The sequence below is a fragment of the Triturus cristatus genome, chromosome 5_2 (genome assembly GCF_964204655.1).
Source record: "Triturus cristatus chromosome 5_2, aTriCri1.1, whole genome shotgun sequence".
Classification (NCBI taxonomy): Eukaryota; Metazoa; Chordata; class Amphibia; order Caudata; family Salamandridae; genus Triturus; species Triturus cristatus.
Window position 1 is genome coordinate 308,147,511 of NC_140588.1, and position 26,261 is coordinate 308,173,771.

The 26,261-nt window shown below is 45.7% G+C and overlaps 1 protein-coding gene across 2 annotated transcripts in view; it reads left to right on the plus strand.

The window, feature by feature from the left end:
- The window catches only part of DROSHA (drosha ribonuclease III), a 533,090-nt gene that overhangs the window by 480,999 nt on the left and 25,830 nt on the right, over positions 1-26,261 (plus strand). For both annotated transcript variants that reach the window (XM_085607071.1, XM_085607072.1), the window contains exons 27-28: positions 7,838-7,979; positions 8,355-8,437. In XM_085607071.1, the coding sequence (XP_085463197.1) occupies positions 7,838-7,979; positions 8,355-8,437 (225 nt within the window). The remainder of the gene's footprint in view (positions 1-7,837; positions 7,980-8,354; positions 8,438-26,261) is intronic.

The window sequence follows — 26,261 nt, forward strand, 5'->3', positions numbered from 1 at the left end:
AGGTCCTAACAGGCCTTGCGTTGCCAATGACACAGTGCTTTGTAATGCTGGCTGAACCATGTGTTCCAAACCGGGAGCCGGAGGAGCACAAGTGTGAGCAGAACGGATAAAGGCATATTTGTTTGTGTGTTTTGTGTCTATGAATGTGTGGTGTCTAGCACAGTCCCTTGGTAACATTCTGGTTTTATAACAGAATTGGTTATTTTGGCATATTTTGTGGGTATGTCAAGATGGTGTTTTACCTACCTCTGATAACATGTTATCACCGGTATAATGGTGGTAATTGATGGCATATTTTGAGGATTCATTATATAGTATAATGCGGTCTACCTATAATATTGGTAATTTATGCCATATTGTGAGCGTCTATGGTAGGATGGCCCCTCTGGTATATGCAGCGCTTGTATTAAAGTGGTAATTACTGGAATAATTTGGGCAGCTAAGGCATCATAGAACCTAGCCATAATCCATAAAATAAAAAATCCAATTGGCCGCACACTGCTCGTCCTACCAGCATGTTACCCCAAGGAACTGTGGTCCATATAGTGGCGACGGCGATTACGCCTGTGCCAAAAGTATTCAAAGAAAGTAAGTGTCGCAATAGCCATCCCTGGACACGTGTTTCGAGGTAGTTGCCTCTCGTCAGCAGGGAGTAGGTGAGTGTGTGGGGTTGCCGCGTAGACTGCCAAAAAAGTATTATCAGGTAAAGTACCACTCATGGCGCGCAGGTGCTGGTCTGGGGCTCGTCAGCCCAATGGCTCAAGGGAGCCTTAATACAAAAAATCCAATTGGCCGCACACTGCTCGTCCTACCAGCATGTTACCCCAAGGAACTGTGGTCCATATAGTGGCGACGGCGATTACGCCTGTGCCAAAAGTATTCAAAGAAAGTAAGTGTCGCATTAGCCATCCCTGGACACGTGTTTCGAGGTAGTTGCCTCTTGTCAGCAGGGAGTAGGTGAGTGTGTGGGGTTCAGCTCAACAAGTACTTACTTGCACCCACTGGGGTGAACCACTCAAGAACTTCATGTACCAGCTTCCCTTGGGGCGACCCGGAGGAGGAGCTAGCGGAGTGCGGTCCATTGCGTTTGTTTATAATCCATAATGCTGACTGCCATAATTGTGGTAATTCCTGGCACATTGTTTGGATTTTTGTAATGCGATTGTGATGCATGTGCATTCAAGGCCAAATTCACTCAGGTGAGCCAGTAAGTAGTTGATGCCAAATGAGTATTTGATGAAAAGGACAAATTCATGTTTGAGCATCAAACATGTATTTACCTAAAACGAAAAGCTGACATTTCAGCTCTGAAGCGTTTGTTTTCCTGAAAATGACTATCTTTGGGTTTGTAGAGCAATTGCATTTATATTTCCAAAATTAAAAAGATTGTGTTTGATAGCAGATTGTATGTGTATTTTCAGAAACTGATATTTATGGGCAAAACAAGTGCATTTCCAAGTACGTTAAAATATGCTTTTTTTTTTGTGTTTTAGCATAACTTAAGTGAATACATGAGGATAAAAGACCAAGGAGAATGTCCTCTTACTTACAGTCACACAAGAAAAAATACTTGTAGGCGGTTGTAAGGGATCAACACATAGGTCGAAGATGTGGGGGTTCAATTGAATTCAAGAACAAAAGCCCTCACCCACCCAAGGGTGGCATGCTTCGTCATAGGGCTGCTCCTCTCACGTTCTCTGTGTGTAGTGCCGGTGTGGGCTACTACTCTCCAAAAAGGGGAGATTTAGGTGTGTTATAAAGTCAGCCGGAGGTCCTCTATGGGGATTTGTGTGGGTCTATGAGGGGATGATATTTGCAGAGGGGAAAAAACGAACTCCTGGTTGACATTTAATGTTATTCTTGTCACCAGTGTACAGAATATTGCCTGTAAATTGCCAGTTCTCAACCTACATATGTTTAAGATCTCGCCTCCACACAATCTCCAGACAGGGTGTGGGCTACCACCACTGGGTCAAAAGTGCCATCTGGACAGCAATTAAGTGCACACCAAGCGACAAAATATTAACTTTATGTAGTTTAAGAACCAATGGTTTATACTAAAGACTTCCACTACTGCTTGTAAGTTTCTTAAACTTTACTCCACCTTTACTCCAACATTGAGTCAAACGAACAGAGAGGGTCCTGAAGAATGCCTTTACTCCCCTATTTTGAGGTTTTATCCTTGCAAGAACAATGTTGTCCTCCCATAATGGGTTGAATTAATCCTGATGTTCTCCTGTTCATTCACTAAGGCAAGGATCTTGAGGCAACGCGCTAGGCTTGCTATCCCCTATCAATATCTCAAATGTTGGATAGAGATACAGGAAAACTTCTTACGTTTCTAGCCAGCACTCCATCCTGAATTCCGGGTTGTTGGTTTTGCTATATTTTCATCTGGAATATTACCTTTCATCTTTTGAATATTTTTTAAGACGAATTATTGAGATAGACACTACTAGTTCAGACAAGAGTGCGTATCTTTTTGATGCAAGAGGATTTAGGAGCTGCTTGACTGTTAAGAGAAGTGTTCAGAGCAGTAGCGCTTTGCGAAGAGTAGAAATTATTTGTTCCCTCCCCCCCCCCCATTTTTCATAACATATTTTTTCTTTCTTCAGCTTCAGAATGAACCACTTAAATGTCGTACATTTGTGCTTCTGTGAGGGCCATCTAATCTGAAGCGCAACACTGAGTCATTAAAATATAGCAAGGTGCTTTTTAAATCATATAGTGAGATCAAAACTGGGGATATTGTCCCAAGAATGGCTTTCAACAGACCAAGATGTAGAGCTATTAGCCTAATACTTTTTTGAAACCCTTGTATTTTAAAAGATTCAAGAAAGTAAGAGAATGGGGGTGCACACACCATCAAACCAGGAGTGCCCTTAAGAGAAGAATTATCTCGTTTGGGTGGTGCCAAAAATGTAATTTAATTCATGAAAGATCCTCTGGGAGGCACCAGTGACAAAGTGCTACGAATTAAGTGTCCATTTTAGTGCAGAAACTTGGGTAATTGCTATATTTCACCCACAAGTTGAAATTTCCAAGAGCCATCAGTTCTTCAAACAAGGAGATGAGATTGAATGAAAGACAACTATGCAAGTCTTGAGACTGAGAATGATGAAGTAGAAAATATAGTAACGGTGCTGTCGAATTTTAGGGATATGACTAGCACTTCAGTACCCTGAAACCGTTCTCATGAGCATAAAGGAAGGACAAGATTACCCTTGACTATCACAACACTGCTAACTTTTTTTTCTTTGCAGTCTTGTCTGATTATTTTGCAATAGAAAGTAACTACATCCTCCGTTATTGGGGTACAGTCCTAAGATGACCACGGTTCTATAACATAGAGAACCTATTAATGGTTGTCAAGTGTGGTGTTCCTTAAGCGTCTATTACAAACTGGTCTCTGACTCACTTCAGTGCTGTTTGTGCTCATTGGTCAGTGAACACAGTAGGAGTCCGTATAGGAGAGGATTGATTTTCATTGTAATTTCACCCCAAGTGCACCCAAAAATGGAGATCCAGACATGTCTATGGGCATGCCCTGTGCATTTGTTTTCTTAAGACCCAAGACCCCAATGCATCAGGAGTCGGGAAAGAAATTTTCCATCATCAAAAGTCAGGAGTCATGCTGCTTCTAGTAGTCATCTTTAAGGCAGTGCGAACTGGCATTTGAGAAAGCCTTGACTTCTTGTGGTCGCCTCACATTACACCGGAGACTGGTTATTCATTTTAGTGCAATAGGTGGCTGGTCCAACAATTCTGACCGTACTGGTTGTTCATGGTTCAGGCTATCCGCACTTGCTTGTCTTATGCTGTGAGACTGCCCTCATCACATATTCACAACAGTCTCAACCTGTGCGGTTCCAATACCCTTGGTTTTCCCCGCAAGTTGCCCGTGTCATTACTATTATTTTCTGGCTAATTTAGCCTCACAGCTAAGGTCCTAAATCATATCACTGCCTGTAAGTGCTCCTACTCAGCAGGCATTCTTTTCTCAGGCATAATCTCTTATGCCCTGATGATGATCCCTACATCCTCTAAGGGGATTAAAACATCGTCGACTGTAGTACCATGAATCAAATTGTTGATATAAAAGTGTATGTGTGAGCATAGGTACTTAACAAATATATGTGACACAACCATTGTGTTTTCTTTATAGTCACAAGGAGAAATGTCTGAACCTTGAAGTTTGTTAACTTCTATCTTTTAGTTGTGTATTTTCCCAATCCATTTTAATGTTATGATATATTTGAATAAATGTATGGAGTTTCCATTTTTGTAACCTAAAATAGACCTCATTGTATCTCTATGACCTCATTTCATGTGTTATTTTGTGACTAAGGGACCTCTGTTCCTTTAGAAGTACCTATACCCCCAGTTTAAATTCTTATTGCCGTGAATTTTCATTTGAACATATCCATTGCATTTTTTACTTGGCTTGGTTCAAAATTGTTGGAACCTAGATTGTGGTGGAACATAACCCAGTAACTAGAAACATGAAGGAGGAACATTTTGAAGAAAAAAATGAAAATGCTGAAGAGGATGTGGATTGTTTGGTGACTCTTATGTGTGTGGAAGTAGGTTGTATAATTGAAAGCGATTGGAATAAGAATTAACTGGGTTTAATATGGCGACCCAAGGAAACACTGTCTGCCACAGTGTTAGCAAGTTTACAAGAAAGTGGAACTGTGATTCTTCAGAGAAGATAAGCTGACTCCACCTATAACGCGAAGGGGAAAGGTGGTGAACCTGGCACACGAAGGTGAGTTAGTGGTAACACATGGAATAAGAAGATATTACACAAATAGTTTTGGTTGCTTTCATGAATTTTAGTAGAAAGTGTAATGTTGGTAGGACCAGTAACAAAGACCAAACATCAAAGTGCATACTGTGGAAGAATTTGGGTAGGCAGAAAATATTCAGGAAAGACTGGGCATACACGTATTGGACCGCTTTCATGTATTGCTGGAAAAATACAAAATTGTCATTTTTGGTGCTGAAGGAGGTGTTTTTGTTGGGCATCTGAACAAAAAAGTGTTGCTTAGATTTCTGGTTAATACATACAAATAAAAACATTTAAATGTGTTGTAATAAAAGAAAATATTCAAAATCAGAAAATTACATCCAATGGCTTCATGCTGCAGTTCAGTTTGAAACCTAGAGTCATCGAACAAAGTGCGAGACAAAATAATAAAAACAAATATATTAACAAGAGCAGCACAGGTAGTACCAAATTTAAAATCAAGACGACTGCAGCAATAGGGATTGTCTGCGCCGAAGGGCACACTTCAAGAAGGTAGTCACAACTAGACAGACTTCCAAAGAAGGAAGACTTTGTAGAAATAGGAGGCCAGCAATGCGCTTGTTAATTGAGGCACCTCTTAAGAGTGGGATTTAAAACCTCTTAATAAAACAGTGAACAAATCTACAGAAAAATGCCAAGTGTTCCAGGCTTTTGCAAACAGTGTTGATCACAAGGGCATACTAGAAAAAATTAGGATCATACTGACCCGGGGAAATGAAAGCGGACTCCTTATCAGACTCGCCCTGAATCTAATCAATAGGATCCTGTTCTGTGATTTTGGAACCCATTGCAGGTAAGGTTCTAGCCCTGTTGTAGTTTGAACTGACACATACTCGCTATTGGCGGTTTCTTCAGCTCCAACAGCTCTTTGTCGAGATGCCGTCATTTTTATAAATGCAAGCCTTCACCATAATCATTGCATTACCTATCACCCCCTAGGCTCACAGGCTGCTGAGACATTGTGTGGGGTGGAGAATGGCTAATGGTAAGCTGCTGTTGGAAGTGATGAGATCAATGATTTGGGACTGCTGTAACACGCCACACAGCTCCACTAGGAAAAGTCCTTTTTGTAGCTTTAGGAGGAAGGGTCGCCAACACACTTGTAAGTCTCACATGCTTGAGAAAGTAGAGAGAAAAAGAATGTTAAAGAAAAGGGTGTTAAATTGCCAGAGGAAGAGCACAGTAAAAATGTGTAGGCTCACTTGTGATAAAGGATGAATGCAGAAGTTAGATTGCTTTGAAAGGTTTAGAAAGACAATCTAAGATATTGTCAGGAAATGGTTGAACAACTGAAGACACATGTGGTGCAAGTGGAATAGGGTCGATGGTGGAATTTATAAAGGATAACTGTAGTACAGGAGGCAGTAGCTGGTATAGACTGTTTGTCAAGAAGAAATGAGAGTCTGGAGACAGGAGTTCAACCACAGTGTGTTAGAGGTGGTTACCAAACATTAGTTTACATTGTGTCAAATATTGTCTTTTGTGTTGTGTGAAAAATGTGGGATGTGGTGTTTGTTTGCCTTATGCCATGTTCTATTGGCCAGATGAACTAACATTGGCTTCGCAAAATGTGGTTGCAAATTGGTCAACGACTTTTATTCAAATCCAGTGAGGTTTTGTGAATTGACCTATGTACTATTGAGTTGTTTCATAAAATCACAATAAAGAGTGGGTCGCAATGCAACCTACCTCATGAATATTAATGAGGTCAAAATTGTGACTTACTGCAAAATGGATGCCTTTTCAGGGATGGTGACCTGCTTGGGTCAACAAACCACCATGTCTATGTTCGCAATAAAACAAAAAAAAATGTTTTGTTTTTAATGCAGCCCATTTTCCTTAAACCTGCTTTTAAATATTTTTTTTCTTTTTTTTTTAGTTTGTTTGAGGTATGCAAGTGGTCCCCTGAACTCTGACCCTATTGCGAATGGGTTACCCCCTCCTTTGAGGAGTTGTAAACTTTTGAGAAGTTTGCGACTGAAATTATCACTAACAATTGATACTATGGAATTTGAAAGGGGCGCCTTAAAACACTCCTATCAAATTGCGATTAGTCATGTATTTCTAAACCCATTATGCAATTCTGCAACCATTTACAGAATCACACAATTGGTTTAGTGCATAGTAAAAAGCCAATTACCTGTCGCAACGACTGTGATTTAGCGAATCTCAAGATGGGCAACTGTTAAATGACTTAGTACATCTAGCCCTATGTTACTTCATTTCAGTACAGGCTGCTGCATTGTTTAAGCTTGCTGTGGAATGGTTTTGAATCAGTTGCTGTGACAGGGATATGGTGCAGCTGGTCCCCCCCCCCCTTTCTCCATTGTATGTGGGGAAAATAAACCTCTTTCTTCAGCATGTTTGTGGTGTAACCTTCTTCCACAAACATTCGCAGACTCTAGAATTTTCAAATAAATAATGAGATCATTAATAGTGATGCACAAGAAACCCACGGGTGGGATCATGGGATGTTCTTTAGCATTCAAATCCATATTAATTGTATTCTGAATCTTGAATTGCATATCTGCTGATGCTGGCATACCTCTGTGACACCCAGCTTACTTGCGATATATGAACAGTTGTGATTGTTTGCCTTTTGGTGTGTACCTTGATCAAAATTTGAATTACCTACACTGTTTGTCTGAGCAGGCCTATGTGTTTGTTTTTATGTATTTCCTCGTCTGTGTTAAATTCTAGTTAACAAGGTCATTTGTCATCCACCGGTTGTTTTTATGTATTTCCTCGTCTGTGTTAATTTCTAGTTAACAAGGCACATTGTCATCCACCATTCGGTTTTATGCATTTTCTCGTCTGTGCTAATTTCTAGTAAACCAGGTGAATTGTTAAATTCTAGTTAACAAGGTCAATTGTCATCCACTGGTTGTTTTATGCAATTCCTCGTTTGTGTTCATTTCTAGTTAACAGGGGGAAATGTCATCCACCAGTTGGTTTTATGTATTTCCTCGTTTGTGTTATTTTCTAGTTAACAAGGGGAATTGTAATCCACCTTTTTCTTTAACCTAGCTGCTGCGGAGTTCTTTAGTGAACAACAGGACTCAGGCCAAAGTGGCGGAAGAGCTTGGCATGCAGGAGTTCGCCATTACTAACGACAAGAACAAAAAACCCGTGGCACTGCGGACGAAAACTCTAGCTGACCTCATGGAATGTACGTGCATAGTGAAACATTAACATCGACAGATTTCAAACACTTCACATTTCTGCTTTCTGTCTAAAAGTAAAAGTTGAATTGGGGGGCGAGGGGGGTAAGTGTCATGATGTACTTTCTCCTGGTTTTGGCGAGTGCAGCAGTTCTGAGCCCGGAGTGCCATTCTTTCATTAAAATTATTTTCTCACTCAGTGTCAATTAAATTGTTCCCAGGGCTATTATAAAATGAGGTGTTAAAGAATTCCATTCGCTTATTATTAAAACTGCATATTTTAATACTATATTTTGTGATTTCGTATGAGTGCCATTTTTAAGAAATTGACTTTGTTCACCTAGTACCAATTTTATGCTGATGTAATGTAATTTTATTTCTAGCCTTCATCGCTGCCCTTTACATCGATAAGGATTTGGAGTATGTTCATCGGTTCATGAATGTCTGCTTCTTCCCACGTTTGAAGGTAAATCTACGCGCCGCCTTCACAGGTTATATGCTTTTCATGCTGACCAGATTATTTCCGAAGGATAGATTCTAATCATGTTTGCCATTGCGAGAAGCTAGGTTCTTCGACTTGTAGTGTAGGAAATTGCACCCTGGACCTTTCAGTGGTTGATTCTATTTCTCCTGCTATTCACAATCTTATACTATTGGGCTGTTACAGCTTTTATACAGCACATACCACATGCCTGTCTTTAGACATATCCTGTTTTAGAAGGTTGAGGATGCTGCCGCCCTCACCTCTCTGTAGGTTTAGGTGAAGAGGAGTAGTTTTAGGACTTCTTTTTCACCAAGTTAAGGCTGAAGAGACCCCAGGTGATCAGCACGTTTAATATTTGGGACCTGATAATAGACTGTCATCACACCACACAAATCCATTGGTAGTTGTGTGGGTGTAGCCGTGGGGAGGGTTGTGTATGGCTTGCATAGGCTATTTGCCCTGCAGGTTTGTAAGGTCATGCCTAGTCATGCGTGTTTGTATGCCGGGCAGAACATTCAGAATCTGAGTCTTCTCTAACACTATCAATACATAAAGGACATTGATTTTTTTAACGTGACGTTCGAGTATCTAATCAGCAAGTAACCCGCAGTTTGGTTCTTGTGTAAGCCAGAATACAGAATGTTGCTGTAAAGGTTTAAACCTAATCAGGGTGGCGAAATAAGTGAAAGAAAGGATTTCTCCAGAGTGCCCTGGCTGAAAGAAAGATACTTTATTCACTGCACCTTTTTATAGTTTGGAGTGTTATTTGCAATAATGTTTTCACCCATTTGATTTGCGAACTTATCAAATGTGACAGGTGGTCAAAGGAGGTCAGGTAGTTGAGGCCAGGGGCTCTCTGGAGCTGAATTCAAAACTTTTATAATCATTTTACCCAGCTCCTCCCCCGGGACGCGGCAGAAAAAGACCTGAATAATCATTTGGGTGCTGTTAGTTTAGGTATTAGCTTGTGAGGCTGAAGGGAAGGTGTAGTGCCATAGGTGGCCATGTGTATCAGGCAGGGTAAGTGTCAGCAGGGGCGTAGCTTCAGGGCGGGTGTTTGAAGTGTTCCACCCTCCACTTATAAATTGCATACACACACTGACAAAAACACACACACATCTGTTTTGAAAGCCCTAAAAAATGTTGTTTTTTTACAAAATATTGTGTTTTCCTCATTTACTACTCCTTTTAATCTGTATTACTCTCCATTTCCACTGCCTCTTAAGCCCCTCTCATGCGCCCTGCTTGTCAGATAATGTATTTTAACATTATATATCTGAAAGAGACACGTTAGTGATAGATTCCTTACCTTATAACAATCCCCAGACGTCAGTCTGCATCCGGAAAGTTTTCTGCTTAGCAGTATCCCTGCGCGCCAGTAGGTGGCGCCGTGCGGCTCCGCGCCCTTCACTGGCGTCGGGCACGCCGGGACGACGTCACGGAGGCTACTTAGGCGCCACCCATGCGCGCTGACATCAGTTCTTTCTTTTTCCGCGCCGAAAGCGCAGATCCGGATTGAGCACGTACCTTGGTCAATTTTTGACCTCTTTTTGAGACTTTTTGTCTTCTCCTCTTGTCTCCTGGTGCACGTAGGGCTGCCCGGCTTTAAGTCTTGCGGGTCATGCCACTGTAATATGTCGGTGGCGGACCCCCATGATGTCTGCCTCTACTGCCTGGAGACCGACCACGACTCCCGGGATTGTCGGGACTGCCGTGCCATGGCCCCGAAGGCATTGCTGGAGGTCCGGCACTCCTCTCGCCTCCGCTCCGGGTCTAGGGGCTGTTCACGGGACCGCAACTGTCGCCCTCGGACTCTAAGTCTTCACCTTCAGATTCCGGTAAGCGACGCCTTAAGAAGTCGAAGAAGTGTGTTCGCTCTCCGACGTCCCCCCGTCGCTCCCCGGAGGCGGACGTGGGGGACAGGGTCTCCACCTATGCGGCTCCTCTGGACCCTGGGAGTCCCGCGGCCTAGCCGCTCTACCCGGGTCTGTCGGCGACTCCTGAACAGCGGCAAGAGTTTCTTGCTGCCTTGGACCGCTTGTTTAGGCCTCGGGCTCCCACCGGTGCGCCTGCGGGCCCCGCGGCCCCGTGTCCAGATCCTGTTGACCCTGCGGCACCGCCTCCGGTGCCAGCCCCGGAGCCACTGGATCCAGCACCTGCGGCTCCGGCGCCACAAGGTGCAACGCCACTGGCTCCGGCCCCGATGCTGCCCTTGCTCCGGCCCCAGTGCCGCCACAGGCGCCACACTGGGTGCCGTTATCCCGCCCCTGCCTCGGTACTCTGTCCATTTCGTTCCGACCTGGGAGCCTCATTGGGATGGGGCTCCGGTTCGGCCCCCCGGCGCCGCTCACGGCACCGCTGGCCGCCTCTCCAGCTCCGGTCCTGCCGCCGCGACCGGCTCCTTCTACCCCGGAGCCGGATGAGGACTGGGACGGATCTGAGGACCCCCTTGCGCAGCAGTGTGACTCCGAGCAGGATTGGGTGGATGACCTTCAAGACGCAGGTGAACTTGATGTGTCTTCTGACCCGGGGTTTGCCTCGCCTCCACCTACTATGGAGGAGGGCGCTTCCTACACTAAGGTGCTGCGTCGAGCCGCGGAGACTTTCCACCTTGACCTCCCTACAGTGGCCCTTAAGACCAACTTCCTTACGGAGGTGCTCCAGACGGCGCCTACGTCGTCGGAGCCGCTGCTCCCTTTCAATGAGGCCATTACCGAAGTCCTCTTGGGTACTTGGTTTCAGCCGGCCAAGGGGGCGCCGGTGGATAAGAACGTCGCTAGGCGTCATCGCCTGGTGCCTGGTGATCCCGCCTTCTTGACCACTCACCCCACACCTGAGAGCCTGGTCATTCAGGCCTCGACATCGCAGAGTGCCTTTCCCTCGGCTCCGCCGGACAAGGACTCTAAGAGGCTGGACCAATAGGGCAAGAGGTTGTTCTCCTCAGCCAGTTTGGGGTTGAGGTCGGTTAATACCGCCTGCTTATTGGGCCGTTACTCCCACGCAGTGTGGGATTCGGTGGCAGAGGTTCTGCCTCAGTGCTCTGAGGAGGTCCAGGCTGTCCTTTCCCAAGCAATTGCGGAGGGCAAGGAGGCGGCGAAGTTTTCCATCCGGTGTGGTTTGGACACTGCTGATTCGTTGGGCAGGGCGATTTCCACGACGGTGGCGTTGCGGCACCACGCCTGGTTGCGTTCCATTGGCTTCTCACTTGACGTCCAGAGCTCGCTCATGGAAATGCCCTTCGATGGCTCCCGCCTCTTTGGTAATAAGGCTGACAATGCCCTGGAGTGCTTTAAAGACTCTCGTACCACGGCCAAGTCTTTGGGTCTTTCCTTGAAAACTCCTGCTACGACAGGGTTTCGTTCCTTTCGTGGCCAGGGCAGGGGTACCCAGGTGCGCTCTTCCAGCAAGCCTGTGCAGAACCAGCCTCAGCGAGGCCGCAGGTTCTGCAGGGGCGGGTCTGGTAACCAGCGTGCGGGGCAGTCCACTTCCACCACCGCTGCTTCCGCCTCGAAACCTTCCTAATCCGAGCTTCAGGGGGCACCCCACACCAGTGGATGCAGGGTTCACCTCCACCACTGGCGCGAGATTACGTCGGACAAGTGGGAGCTGCAGATCATTTGCCAAGGTTACTCGCTCCCCTTTCTGTCCTCCCCTCCAGCCATGCCACCTCGGTACCACCGCATGTCGGGGGATCATTTGGCTCTTCTCCGTCAGGAAGTGACGGCCCTCCTGGCCAAGAAGGCCATCGAGTACGTTCCCGATCAGGAAGTAGGGAGGGGTTGCTATTCCCACTACTTCCTGGTTCCCAAGAAGGACAAGGGGGGCCTGCGCCCCATCTTGGACCTCCGGGACGTCAATCGCTTCATCCGGAAGGAGAAGTTCAAGTTGCTGACTCTAGCTCAGGTCCTGTCTGCCCTGGACCCTGGAGACTGGATGGTAGTGTTGGACTTGCAGGACCCTTATTTTCACATTCCCGTCCTGCCAGCCCACCGGCGTTACCTGCGGTTCACGGTAGGCCAGGAGCATTTTCAGTTTGCCGTACTCCCCTTCGGCCTTACCAGCGCCCCTCGGGTGTTCACGAAGGTGATGGCATTCCTTCCCTCTGTCCGGGGAAGTGTAGTGCAGGTGTTCACGGACAACACCACCGCCATGTGGTATTGCAACAAACAGGGCGGGGTGGGGTCGTGGACCCTTTGTCAGGAGGCTCTGTGCCTCTGGACGTGGCTGGGACATCAAGGCATTACCTTGGTGGTTCAACACCTGGCAGGTTCTCTGAACACCAGGGCGGATAAACTCAGCCGCTGGTGCATGGTGGATCACGAGTGGCGTCTGAACTTGGATGTGGCGCAAGGTCTCTTTCTGCGATGGGGAGAGACTTGGTTAGATCTATTAGCCACCGAAGAGAACGCGCAATGTCATCAGTTCTGCGCGTTGGAATTTCCAAGGTGGCACTCGCTCGGAGACGCTTTTCGTCTCGAGTGGAGTGGCGGTCTGTTGTACGCCTTTTCGCCTATACCACTTCTGCCCAGAGTGCTGAAGACGATCAGGCGCGTAGGGCCCAAGTTATTCTTGTGGCTCCGGACTGGGCTCGAAGAGTATGGTATCCCAAGCTACCCAGTATGAGCATCAATCCCCCGATCCGTCTGCCTCTTCGGGAGGATCTTCTGTCGCAGCAGCAGGGGACGGTCCTCCACTCGAACCTGTCCAGCTTCCGCCTCCATGCTTGGAGATTGAGCGCCGACAGTTGACGCCTTTCGATCTTCCTCCCGAAGTCTGTGATGTCATCTTGGCAGCCAGGCGTCCCTCCACTAAAACGGTGTACGCCTGTAGGTGGAACAGATTTGTGCCATGGTGCACAGCTAAGACTGTGGATCCCCATTCTGCCCCTCTTTATGAGGTTCTCCTGTTCCTTCTTTCTTTGGCCCAGCAGGGCTCTGCTCTTGGCACTCTTAAAGGTTATCTTTTGGCTATCTCTGCCTTCCTACGGCTTCCTGATCAGCCTTCTCTTTTTAAGTCTCTGGTTGTTAACCGTTTTCTTAAGGGCATTACGCATGCGTTCCCACCTGTGCCCTTCATAATGCCTCAGTGGGACTTGAATCTTGTCTTGACTTTTCTGATGTGCGCTCCCTTTGAGCCCCTTCATAACTGTCCCATACGTATTCTTACTCTCAAGGCGGCTTTCCTGGTAGCTATCACCTCTGCCAGGAGAGTGAGTGAGCTCCAGGCTCTTTCTTCCAAACCTCCTTTCCTTTCTGTTCATCCGGACAAGGTGGTTCTGAGGACACGTCCTTCTTTCTTGCCAAAGGTTGTCACGCCCTTCCACATCGGAAAGACCATCACTTTGCCCACCTTTTTTCCGCCTCCGCATCCTTCACGGGAAGAGGAGCGGCTCCACCTTCTGGACCCTAAACGTGCGCTTGCATTCTATCTGCAGCGTACACAGCAGTTCCGGGTGGATGATCAGCTCTTTGTTGGCTACGTGGGCGCCAAAAGAGGTCGGGCAGTGCACAAACAGACCATCTCCCGGTGGGTCGTTCTGTGCATCAAAGCATGTTACTCATTGGCCAAGAAGGAGCCTCCTGTGGGTCTGCGTGCCCATTTCGACCAGGGCAACTGCAGCCACTACTGCCTTGGGACGCGGTGTCCCCTTGCAGGATATTTGTCAGGCAGCTACGTGGGCCTCGCTGCACACGTTTACCACGCACTACTGCCTTGACAGTCCGGTCCGGAGAGACAGCTTCTTTGGCCGTTCTGTTCTCCGCGACTTTCTGGTGTAATCTTGTTCGCAGACCCACCACCGGGGTTGGTATTGCTGAGGTATCTATTCTAAGGTAAGGAATCTATCACTAACGTGTCTCTTTCAGATGCACAAGTTACTTGTGTAACGATATATCTGTAAGAGACATTAGTTGGTGATAGATTCCTTACCGCCCCACCCATCCTCCCCGTTCTGCGAACTGATTACTAGGGTTAAGGTCATCCCCTTTTTGGGCCCTAGTTTTATGCACCAAAGGTCAGTTTCTCGCATGACTCTGCGTTTCGCCGCGAAAAGTTGTGTACAGAACTGACGTCAGCGCGCATGGTTGGCGCCTTAGTAGCCTCTGTGACGTCGTCCCGGCGTGCACGATGCCAGTGACTGGTGCGGAGCCACACGGCACCACCTACTGGCGCGCTGGGGTACTGCTAAGCAGAAAACTTTCGGGATCCAGACTGACGCCTGGGGATTATTCTAAGATAAGGAATCTATCACTAACTAATGTCTCTCACAGATATATCGTTGCACAAGTAGTTGCACAAGTAGTAACTTGTGCTCTACTGTGATGGTCAGGAAATCTGATTCTCAATAGTAGAGGTGTCTGCGGATGCAGGGAAGTGACTTCTTCACTCCAAGGGAGATTCCTTCTGGCTGGGATGCAGACCGAGTCCTTGGTGGCCCGGAGGATGCAAGGCAACAGAGTTGCAGAACTTGGAAAAGGCAGGGACGAACATGCAGCAGGAATCTTCCCACTGGAGCAGTCTTTTCCTAGGTCCTGGCTTGAAGAACGGCAGAGTTCCAGTGGAAGAGACTTTGGACAGTCGTCAGACGACAGGCAGTCAGATCTAGAAGTTGTTTTCGAGATGAATCTAAGGACCCCCCCACCCTCAGGGGAGCCTTTAAGTAGCCCTAAATAGGGGAAGGACCTCTTCTCTGGTGACCTACCTATCAGAGAGGTCAGGGGCGATAGTAAGCTTTCCTAGCCAGTCAGATGCTCCCAGGGGTTAAGATTCAACATGACAGAATAAAGTGGCCACCTGGAGGAGCTCTGGGAACCTCGCTAGTGAGGAGATGGGCAGTAGGGTGTGGTTTTGCGCCAGAGTGTAAGCCGAGGGCTACCGAACTGGGCAAAACTGGATTATGCATGGATGGCACCAAGTGTGCCCTTCAGTGCAGTTTGGTGGTGATTGGAAGCACCCCCATCCTACTTCATTCTAAAGGAGAGGTGGTCACTCTTCTCCCTCAGAGGAAATCCTTTGCTCAGCTTCCCCTATCCGAGTTAAGCTCATCAGCAGGGGGGCAGAACACTGTCTAGAGTCGGCAGCGGCGCAGGCTGGTAGTCTGACCCTGTAAGGCTGGCAGTCTGACCCTGTAAGGCTACACAGGTAGGTATTGGGTGTCCTCTAAAGAGCCCCCCAGTAAATGGTTTCATGCAACTAACCCTGGAATCGGTGTAGTTGCATGATTCAAATATGTTTGATACCAAACATGGCCAGGTTTGGGGCAACCATTATGTAGCTGGACCTTTCGACTTGCCTGTGTCCACTACATACCTTATAATGGCTGTCTCACTTACAAAGCCCAGAAAATGGAGTCTGGGGTTTGTAAGGGGTACCTCTGCTCGTGCAGGGTTACCCGTAGACTTAGAGCCTGGCACCCTGGTCTTGGACTGAAGGGTCTACTTTACGGATGACTTAAAGTAAAAGTGCAGTGACCGGGATACAAGGGAAACCTTGTATCCAAAGTGAAAGATGCAAGCACCATTTCACACAGACTGCAATAGCAACCCTGCAGACACAGTTTGCATGGGCTCCTATGGGTGGCACAATACATTCTGCAGCCCATAGGAGACCCCTAGTGTACCAATACCCTGGGTACGTCAGTACAATATACTAGGGACTTATAATGGTAACCCAATTGTGGGTTGTACAAAGTAATTACCAGAGAATTTAGAGGAGAAAGCTCTGACACTGGATTCCTGATTAGAAGGATTCCAATGAACTACAGGCCAAACACACTGACACCAGGCAGAAAGTGGGCGTATCTATGTCAGAAAGATCCTACAGGAGTCACCATTAATCTTGTTATCTAGAATGCACAACTATAGTTGTCGAATTCTACATGACAGTTAGGGGTGGGTGAACAAAAGTGCCCATATATCTTTAAGTGTCGTGATTCAGTGTACAAGAAATACTTATGGAAAAAGGTGAGGGGTTAGTGTGTGTTGAGTCTTGATGTAGGTGGAATGAATACCTGTGTGCTCAAAGACTCATACTCAAAAGCTGCTTTCACATAAACCAGTCTGGGTCACAATGCCAGGTTGAAGCAGAAACCCACACTGGAGTGCATGATGTACATCAGGCGGTGGATAAGCAAAGTATGTTTACCCGTTTTATGTTGCAGTGGACAAAAAGGTGGCACAGCTCTTCTGTGACATATGATGCAGCAGCTGCAAGTGAGGTTGCTAATGGTGGTAGTTGTGATTGGCACCTTTTATTGACACTCAGGGCTTAGTTCTCACATTCTTGCTTTTTATTGCGCACTCAGGAATGTTTGGACGAATCCTCTACGGGTTAGACCATTGTTTCTTTGTAAACTGAGGGCACACAAAAGGCATGTGAGTGGTGTCAGAGTTTTATGAATGAAGACTAACTGTAAGACTTGAGTTAAAGTGTAAGGTCAAGACAACAAGAGACTGGAGAAATTCTTCCATTGGACCAATGAGTGGGCATCTCGTAGGGCTGATGGTTAGAGTCATGCACTTGCAGTTAAACGTTTCTGCCATTGTGTTAATTTTTCTGATACTGTTATTCTCTGAAGCCACATGTGGAAATGATTTCCTATTTATGTTTTGTCTCGCATTGTAGATGCTAGAACTCCTTCTACAAAGTGCTTCAGTTTGTTTAGTTAAGCATAGAAGCTGTGTGATTGATTTCAGGTGCAATGCATTCTCCTTCCGTGATCTCCATAGAACGCCAGTGACCTGCTTTATTCCGTTCACTGAAGACATCTGTGACCAGTAAATGGTTAGGAGCGACTTTCCCCAGACAAAATGTCAAGCAGGCTAATGCTGGGCATACATTAGGCAGGTGGGAAGTTTCAACCAAAAAAAAAAAACATCTATTAGTTTGTCACTAGTTCTTGAGGGTATATCTCTCAAGAAATGTTCTACCACTAGATTTCAAAATGTCGCTAGTAGTGAGATAGTTAAATCTTACAGCAGATTCTGCACCATTTAAATACTCCTTCAAGGCTTAAGATTGGTCTGAAAAATGTTTTTCTGCAGCAAAACCATTCCAGCATCTTCAGGAGGTGCTGCTGTGATTCAACCGCGACTCCACTTCCGGACATGTCGCCAGCATTAACAGGTGCTCACCGGTTCCAGTTTTTCTACACCTCATCAATGTGGACCAGAGCTGTATTTCAGGTTCTTTCTCACCAACAAAATCCTCTGCTTTCGATAGTGACTAGGACAAATGTCTCCTCAACGGTCCCCAGATTTCATGCCTTTCTTGTCCCCCCAGCAACGGTATGTTGTGTCTGATTTCGGCCATGATGATGTGGTTTGACTCTTTTGCCTCCATGCACCCTAAGGGCATTGAGTATTGGGAAGCCACATTAATTTGCTGAGGCCCACAGGACACAACCAAGCAGACTCCCTCTCCCAAAAATAAGTCACTTTCAAGGAAATGTTCTAAGAAGTCTTCCCACAAAAAAGCACAGAAACCTCAGTAATAAAGAGAAGTCCTCTTCTTCCTTGGGGAAGACGTCCAGTTCAAAGTTTTTAGGCCTTTCTTCCTTGCTGGGAGATCCACCACACCCCTAAGAAGTGGAGACCAGTGTCTCCAGATGACCTAAAACCTACTGACCCCTAGAGAGGGTTTGTTGCAGTAAGTTTGACCCTTTCAGTGACTCTGACCCTGACACTGCACCTTTGTGCTTCAACCCCTGCACATAGGATGAAACCCAAAGCCACTAAGACACTGTCCCTTGTTCGTTCTGGGTCCTCTTAGGCATTGACTCCAAAGTCTATGGTATGCACAGTGAAACCAAATTCTTCCTTCGAATGCCTGAAGATGGGTTGTTACCTGAGCCGGGGTAATTGCCTGAGCCAGGGACCTGGCCTCCTCTTGCAGAGCAAATTCACCAGCAATATTGGTGGTTACTCCAGGGCTGTGTAGTCACAGCAACGGTCTCAACCTGTCCAAATGACTCTGAATATTTACTGCTCCTTTCTAGGCAGGGGTGGTTCTAGAAGATGCCATAACTAGTGGCAGATCCAGCCCTACCCTCCTATGCTTGCTTTGCCCCTTCAAATCCTTTCTGCCTCCTACCATTAAGTGCACCGTTTTCCATTGGGAGGGATTTTGTCCCCACTTGGGAGGTGACCGCTGGGACATTTAGTTGATCAGCTGGAGCTGCACCCTTCCCTTCCTACCCTCCTGCAGGAGCACCCCCTTCTTTTCTGGGCATTCTCGCTGACTCATACTTCGATCTTCAAGCAAATAGTCGCTGACTTTCGTGGCTGCTTTGCTGCAGAGATCAACATTTCTTTACTAGGATAACTAGTTGATGATGGTGGTGTCCCCAATGGTGGTCCAGGAACATTTCTAGATGACAATGACTTTTCACTACCATCTGGACAGTTAGTCAATGTCCAGAAGCCCTATCCGCCTCCCACGGATGCTGGCTCTTATCCATGAAACCCTTAGGGAGGGCGGTTTGCCTTCCCCTCACAGAATGACAGGTATTCTGGAGGTGATTACCATGTGTCTGACTCAAGACCGGCTCCTGGATTGGCTCCCAGGCTTCATAGTCTTGTACTTCTTGTTGGGCCTTCACTCCAGATGGCAGATTAGAGCCCTCCAGCGGTGTTTGAGGCAGAAGCGATTGGAATGCCAGGGGAGGTTCTTAGCATTCATTGGTGTTGCAACCACAGCCTCTTTCCAGTCAGTGCATCAGAATCTGCACTGAGGAATCACCCTTTCGGCCCGAAACAAGCTCAAGCACCAGCCTTTCCCGGAATTCTTATCTGAGTGACATGACAGCACGGGCCCTTGTATCATCTGGCAGTGCCACCAGCTCATAAATGTTTTTGAGCTACTGGCAGTCCACCTTGCCCTCAAAACCATTCTCCCTTTCCATCACCATCAAATATATCAACACGCATGGCAGTGCGGGGTGTTAACCATATTTTCGAAAGCAATTTGCCTGAGTGTACGTTAGTGAAACTTTGTGGCATGTTCCCAGGAATGGCTCACCTGGCTGTCTCCTTCAGTGTGAGGGTGAATGCTCTTGGTCACCTCTCATGGGAAGACCACTATCTTCTCCAGACTGGGGTTCCCATTTGTGGATCTGTTCGCCACAGCCTTGACAGGTAGTGTCCTCAGTTTTGTGCCTAGCTGTTCACACGTATTCTTTATTGCTTGATTAATTAAAATCATTACAATGTACATGATTACAAATATAAACCTATTAAAAAAAAAGAAACACAGGTTCATGGGGCCTGACGAGTAGGCTCCGTAAGTAAGGATGGTTTCAACTAAAAGTCCATACGCCGTGAGAGGAAAGAAATAAAAATCCAGTCCAAAACGTAAAGTACTGGTGCATAAAGTGTAAACAACATCTACAATCATCATCTTCCAGCATTTTGGATCAACTAACAAGTGAAATATTTCAAGTTGGACTCATTCAGTCAATGATTTACAAGTACAGTTTGATCAGACAATCAAAAGTCCATATTAGCTCATGGAGAGCTGATGAGCAGACTCTGTGCAGACGATTTCCAGTATAAGTCAATGGGCCCTGTGAGGACAAAAATTGCGATCCAGGCCAAAACATAAAGTGCTAATGCGAGTAGTATAAACAGTATCTGGAGTCATGATAATCTCAGGCAATGGGTTTGGTGAACTAAGTTGCTTGGAATTGGGCTCATTTAGTCGATGATGTACAAGGGTGATATAATTGGGTGGTTCAAGTAAATTACCCTAATTGGGGACCGGACCCGCCTATCGAGTGACCCACTAAGCAGCTTCCACCACTTGCCCCAGATATATCGATCCCATAGGCACCCCCTGATGAGTCCATCATCAAAAATTAAATCTGCACAAAGAAAATGTATATAAAAACAGAAATGTTAAAACTAACCGCTAAAATCCCTCTGAGCACAAGGTAGTGACAACTAGACAAACCAACCGAATCATAAAGTGCTGGTGCATATTTTGTGGACAGCAACTGGGCCCCCTGCCACAGATGTATCTCCCAGTAAGAGCCCTACCCCCCTCCCAGCTGAAAAATATCAGTACTCTCCCAGCTGTTTAAATACATAAGTAAGGAACCTCACATCCTTACAATTGGACTGAGTTCCCATTTAGAAGAGCAATCACTGCCGGACAGCATGATCTAACTTGAAGAACTCTTCAGGCTGACTGTAGGAAATTTTGCCTTTGGTCTAAAAGGGCTGGACACCTGGAAAGCAGATGCAGCAAAATGTCCTGTTTGTATCCTCATAAGCAACAGTCATTGATGGATCAAGACTGCTTCCAGGTGGGGGGCCACGTCATTTAATGGAAAAACACCAAGTCGAATAAACAGTAGGGCATGTTTCATGGTTGTGTAAAAATGAGAAGTCAGGTATGGCTGTGGGCCCCAAGCGGCATATGATGGCAAAACTACCCACGCCTGCTGTATGAGTGCAAATTCTGCCTTACTTAGAATTCATGATAAGAGCTTGGCTGCTCTGTAGGTGACCCGCTTAAAGGCAGCATATTCCAAGGGTATATCCCAGTCATCCTATAGTTTTAAAGCTTTAATCGATTGTTGTGCAAAAGGAAGCCATGAAGCCTCACTATGGGCTGTTTTTCAATTTCCAGCCAACATAGGCAGGCCATCCTGTCTGGTTGGGCAAATCTCAGCCTCCAGCATAATTTTACTAGGGCTCCGTTCATTACAGGACCCCAGTGGAGGAGGCTATACTCTAGCGTGACTTGGGCTGGTGACATGTATTGTGGTAATGAAAATAACTTTTTGAAAAGTTCCACTGAAGTGTATTTCAGGTGGCTGCGTCTTTCCCCTTCAGAAGTTCATAGCTGTAAGTAGTCGATGGCATGAACTTTACGCTAATGACTTGAAGTATGTGGTGACTCAAAGTGTTGTGTCTTTTTATGTATTGTTTTAAATGCAAACACAAGTTTGTTCGCCGTTGCTCTTCTTGTTGCAAGTTGGTCTTTGAATGTTAAATAGGACTCCATATAGACACCAGGGTACTTATAAGATTTAGCCTGTTCCCACACACTGCCTTTTGCCATCCAGGTAAATGTGGGTTTTGGTTTGACCGAGAAGCTTGAGAAATAAACCACCTTGGTTTTACTGTGGTTGAGCTCCAAACCCAGGTTTTGAATGTATCCTCTCAATTGATCAATTAGGCGCTGTAAGCCTATCAGCATTCGGCTTAGCAGGATGAGCTCATCTATGTATTGTAGACAGAGTAGTTGTCTCTGGGCCAAACTGGTTGGGGGGAGGGGAATCCAGATCTAAGAGAAAATTTGAGGCATAAAGTCTTGCCTACATGTTGATTAATCCATAATTCGCAGGATTTGAGTAGGTGCCTGATTTGTAATTTGGGTAGAGTGTGCCGCCACGTCAAGAATCTGGGATGGGATTTTTTAAATATGATGGTATGTCGGAATTATGCAGGTATTTACCACGCATGCCTTAACAATTTAGTCCGAACCACAAATGCGTCTTTACACCACGTAAGTTGTTATGACGACTTGTCTTAGGGAAAGCGCTGGACTTCAAATAGTATAATTTGCTATTCCAGCTCTAATCTGAGGAACAGTAGGGAAAGTGTTGGACTTAAAGTCCAACATCAGTCCAACATCGCTTTCCTTAAGGCAAGTCGATGTAAAGACTTGCGAGGTAAAGGAATGCATCGTACAGATGCATTTGGGGTTCAGACCGCTTTAAGGCACAGCGTGGTTCCAGCAGCGATGTAAAGGCTGTTTCCCATTAAAAATGCCTAATTAAACAACGGTATTAGATGAGTGGCCCAAAGTGGTTCAGTGTGGAGTAAGTCACCTCCGAAGATGATGCATTAAGGGGATTGGAGGATTTGAGGATGTTATGCACAGGAAAATTGAATCAATGGTGTTCCACTTGTGGTGCCAATGACTGGTCTGGTTCTGCTGGGGCGTAAACTGTGGCTATATATGCTGACCAGACGGACTCAGTGATGTCAGAGTTGTGATGTTAATGAATTCCATTGACTATTTGTTAATTTAGGCCCAGAACACTACGGAGTTTTTATGTTTGCTTACGTGGAACAAAGTTGGATATAGCCGTCCAATCGCTTTTTTGTTAACTTGCCTTATTGCGATGATTTTAGTTTTTGTTTCTCAATTGGGCTGTGGGTCCAACATAAGTGTCCGTCTGATCTTCCTGTTAAGTTGCCTCTTCATTATTGGCAGCTGTATCGAGAACCATTCAGCCTACGTTGGTCCACGGCCTAGTTTAATAGGGTTTCTTGTTGGAAATGCAGTGATGAGCGAATTAACAAAGCCCTCCCAGGTCTGTATAGGGGATTGGGTGGTAATAGCTCTCAGTGGCTCAGTTTCCAAGTGGAGAAGGATGAAGTCCATGATCCTTGCTACCGTTGAGTCTTTCCATATGAGGTTAAAAGTCAGTGAAGACGGATATAGTCAGATTGCCTCTGGTGCCTTGGGGCTGATCTTTTATGCACAGGTGTTGAGCAAAGTGGTCGATCTCCACTCCAAAATTTATAGAATTGCTGATCCATGGAAATAATTTAGAGTCTACCAGAGTGTAGTCGAGAATGGAATTTTGTCTGTCTGTCAATCTGGTGAACGCTGCTGGCTGATTCTGAGGAGAGCACCCCCTTAGCATGTATAACCCCATGCCTTCAAGTGCACTTATGTATGCCTTTCTGTCCTGGTCTGTTTTAAATTGACTATGGTTTATTTGCGGAATTTAGGGGAGAATCTTCTCAAGTGAACCTTGGAGTAGATTAATATTTAAGTCCCCAGACAGCACAATATAGGCTTGCGAATGGATAGATTAGAGGATTTTGAGCAGGCCAATCAAAATCTCAATTTTTATCTATTTACTCTTCTTGCCTGGGCGGATGTATGAATTTATGATTAGTAATGTGACTTTCTGCTCTGGGAAGGGGCTGACAGTTTAACACATTGGGTCCAGGATAAACCCTGACCTAAATATTCTTAGTCCCACAGAAGGTCCTTGGCAGAGTAAAGTTAGAGACGGTTTCGCTCTTCCAGACTTTTCTAGCTCTGTTATGGTTTTCTTTGAAACCTACGAAGGGTGTCTGTATCCAAGTTTCTTGTAACAGCAGGAAGTCAAAGTCACGCAGGATGGTTGTGAATTCATTCTCCCACATCTTACTACTAAAGCCGTTCACATTCCAAGAGCAGAATTTTAGTGGGAGAACCATGGAGTAAGCCTTTTGCTGTGGGACTCGTGAGTCCCTTCGGGTCCTGGCACAGGGATGCAGCGCTAGCTGCTGGGTTCCAGGTCTTGCTATTAATTATACTCCGAAACAGGCTGACTTGTGGGTTCTTGTTATTTGTAGGCCCTCCCAGGCTGCTGGTGAGTGGGTGGGGCCAATTGCCTCCATTAAAAACCCATGTTTTACACAGAATGTCTCCGGTGGCGCCAGCAATGGCAAGAGCAATGGGCTTGGATAGCATACGGGTTCAGGTTGCCAGACCTGTGATGCATACCTGCATCCCAACAAGTGATTGGGGTGATTTCATTACTGGATGTCAGTGGGTTGGTCTTAAATTCAACTTCTGCTATGTTATTAGATCTTATGATTCAGGCCTTGTAATGCTCCAGTCAGCTTAAGTATCGCACACCTGTTTAGAATGTCATGATGCCTTCTGGATTCGTAACAGGGTATCAGTTCCAGCCTTGCCATGTCTGTCATCGTGCTGCCAACCCCTTGTGTCTGGTCTGTAATCGCAGGCTTTTGTGGTGAAGATTGTGTCCAAATGAACGCTTTGGTTGAATGGATAATAAATCATGGATACCACCATGCTGAGATCATTGTTTTCCAGCATAGCAGATGACTTCCTGTATCGATGATCATGTAGGCGAGACAGATGCCAGACATCACAGTTGGAGGTGTCTCACAAAATTGGTGCTCTGGCTATTGGTGATGATGCAACTGCAGCTTCTGTACTCCAGTGGGGTGCTATATACCCAGATTGTTTCCTTGGGAAATGCTTTCAGGTACAACTGATCTCAGGTCATGCTGTAAACCTCTCTGAAGATTCTACTTCTGTCAAGAGTCCTGCGAAGGTGTGGGAGCATCAACCACAGCTGATCAAAATCCCCCCCACCGACGGGGTGACAAGGTTCTGGTACTCCAATATTTCTGCACTCATTTTTTGACCACCATTTCCGTTTCCAGGCAGACTGGACACATGAGGGTCCAGTCTTCCACTACAGTCTCAAGCACTGCTGCTGCTTGCATGGAAATTGACTGGTACCAGTTAGAGTCCTTTTCCCTTACTGTTGAGGTTACAGACATCATATTGGCAGCCAGAAAGCTTCTCCACTAAATTCATCTACACATGGAGCTGAAAAGGTTTGTTTGTGTAATAGTGAAGAATGGAAAAAAATAATTTGTTCGTATCTTGCTAGTCCTGCATTAGATTTTATTGTCCCTCGCAAAGCATGCCCTTATGGTGATTACTTTAAAGTCCACCTTGCAGCTCTGTCTTAAATTTGTGTCTTCCTTATCAACCTTACCTGTTTGAGTCATCCCTAGTGGCAGGTTTTCTGAAAGGCTTACCTACTTGCATACTTTGTGTTTCTTCCCACTTCATTTGTTGTCACATTTTGCACCTGGTTTAACTTTCTTGATGGCATTTCTGTTCAAGCTGTTGCAGAGTTTCAGTTCAACCTCTTACTCTGAAAACGTTGCTGTTAGTGAGGATTACTTCTGCTCATAGTGTCAAGAACTTCAGGCCCTTTGAACTCACCCACCATTTACAGTTTTATTTGGCCTAGTTGGTTCTTCGCACCTGCCCTACCGTAGGTAGTTTTGGTCTTTTGTATGGCCCATTCTATCACTCTCTCAACTTTCTTCCCTCTCCACATCTTACCAAGGAGGAGAAACAGCTGCATAGGCTAGATCTCTGACATAAGTTATCCTACTACATCGACCACACTCCACAGAACAGAATGGCTAATCAACTCTATGTTGGCTTTTCAAGAACTAAGAAGGGCAAGATGGCGACCACACGCATGATTTGTAGTTAGGTCATCATCTGTATCAGGATATGCTTTGTTGTAGCCAAGAAAGACTTTCCAGAGGGCATTTGGACTCATTCCACAAGTTACATGGCTGACTCCTATGCCCTTTCCAGAGACTTTTTCCCAGTTGTCAACATTTTCTGAGAAGCTATGTGGTTATTGTTGTATAGTCTTTCTAAGCACCACTCCCTACTGTTTACGGCATGCAATAACTGGTACTTTGCCCCACCTGTGTTGCTTGACTTTATTAGTTAACGGGTACTGCTTTGGGACTCATCCATAAGGTAAAGAATGTGTGGGAAGATGTGTAGATCAGACAAAAAGTTAGTTATCTTTGCTAACAATATTTCTGGTGGATACATATTCTCCCTGCAGATCAGATTTCTCACTGCCCACCCTTCTTTATGATCTAGTGCTGTTATTAATAAGATCCCATGTTTGCAAACATATTGTTGCTGTCTTTGTCACTATTGTGGCTCTCGATTCCTCTCCACACTCCTCTATGAGTAGTGGAAAAATATAATTAACTGACGTCCACGTGCTGGAGAGCCACTAACATACTCTGGTGACATCACACCTGGAAGCTGAGTCATCCTGGAGCCATGTGGCATCACCTGTAAGCATAGGAGAGTCATTGCTAGGAAGAAGTCTGAAACCTGCAAGAATTATTTATAAGGTGAGGAATCTGTCAGAAGCCTGTGTCCACCAGAAATATTGTTGCCAACAGTAGGTAACATTTTCTTCAATGAAAAA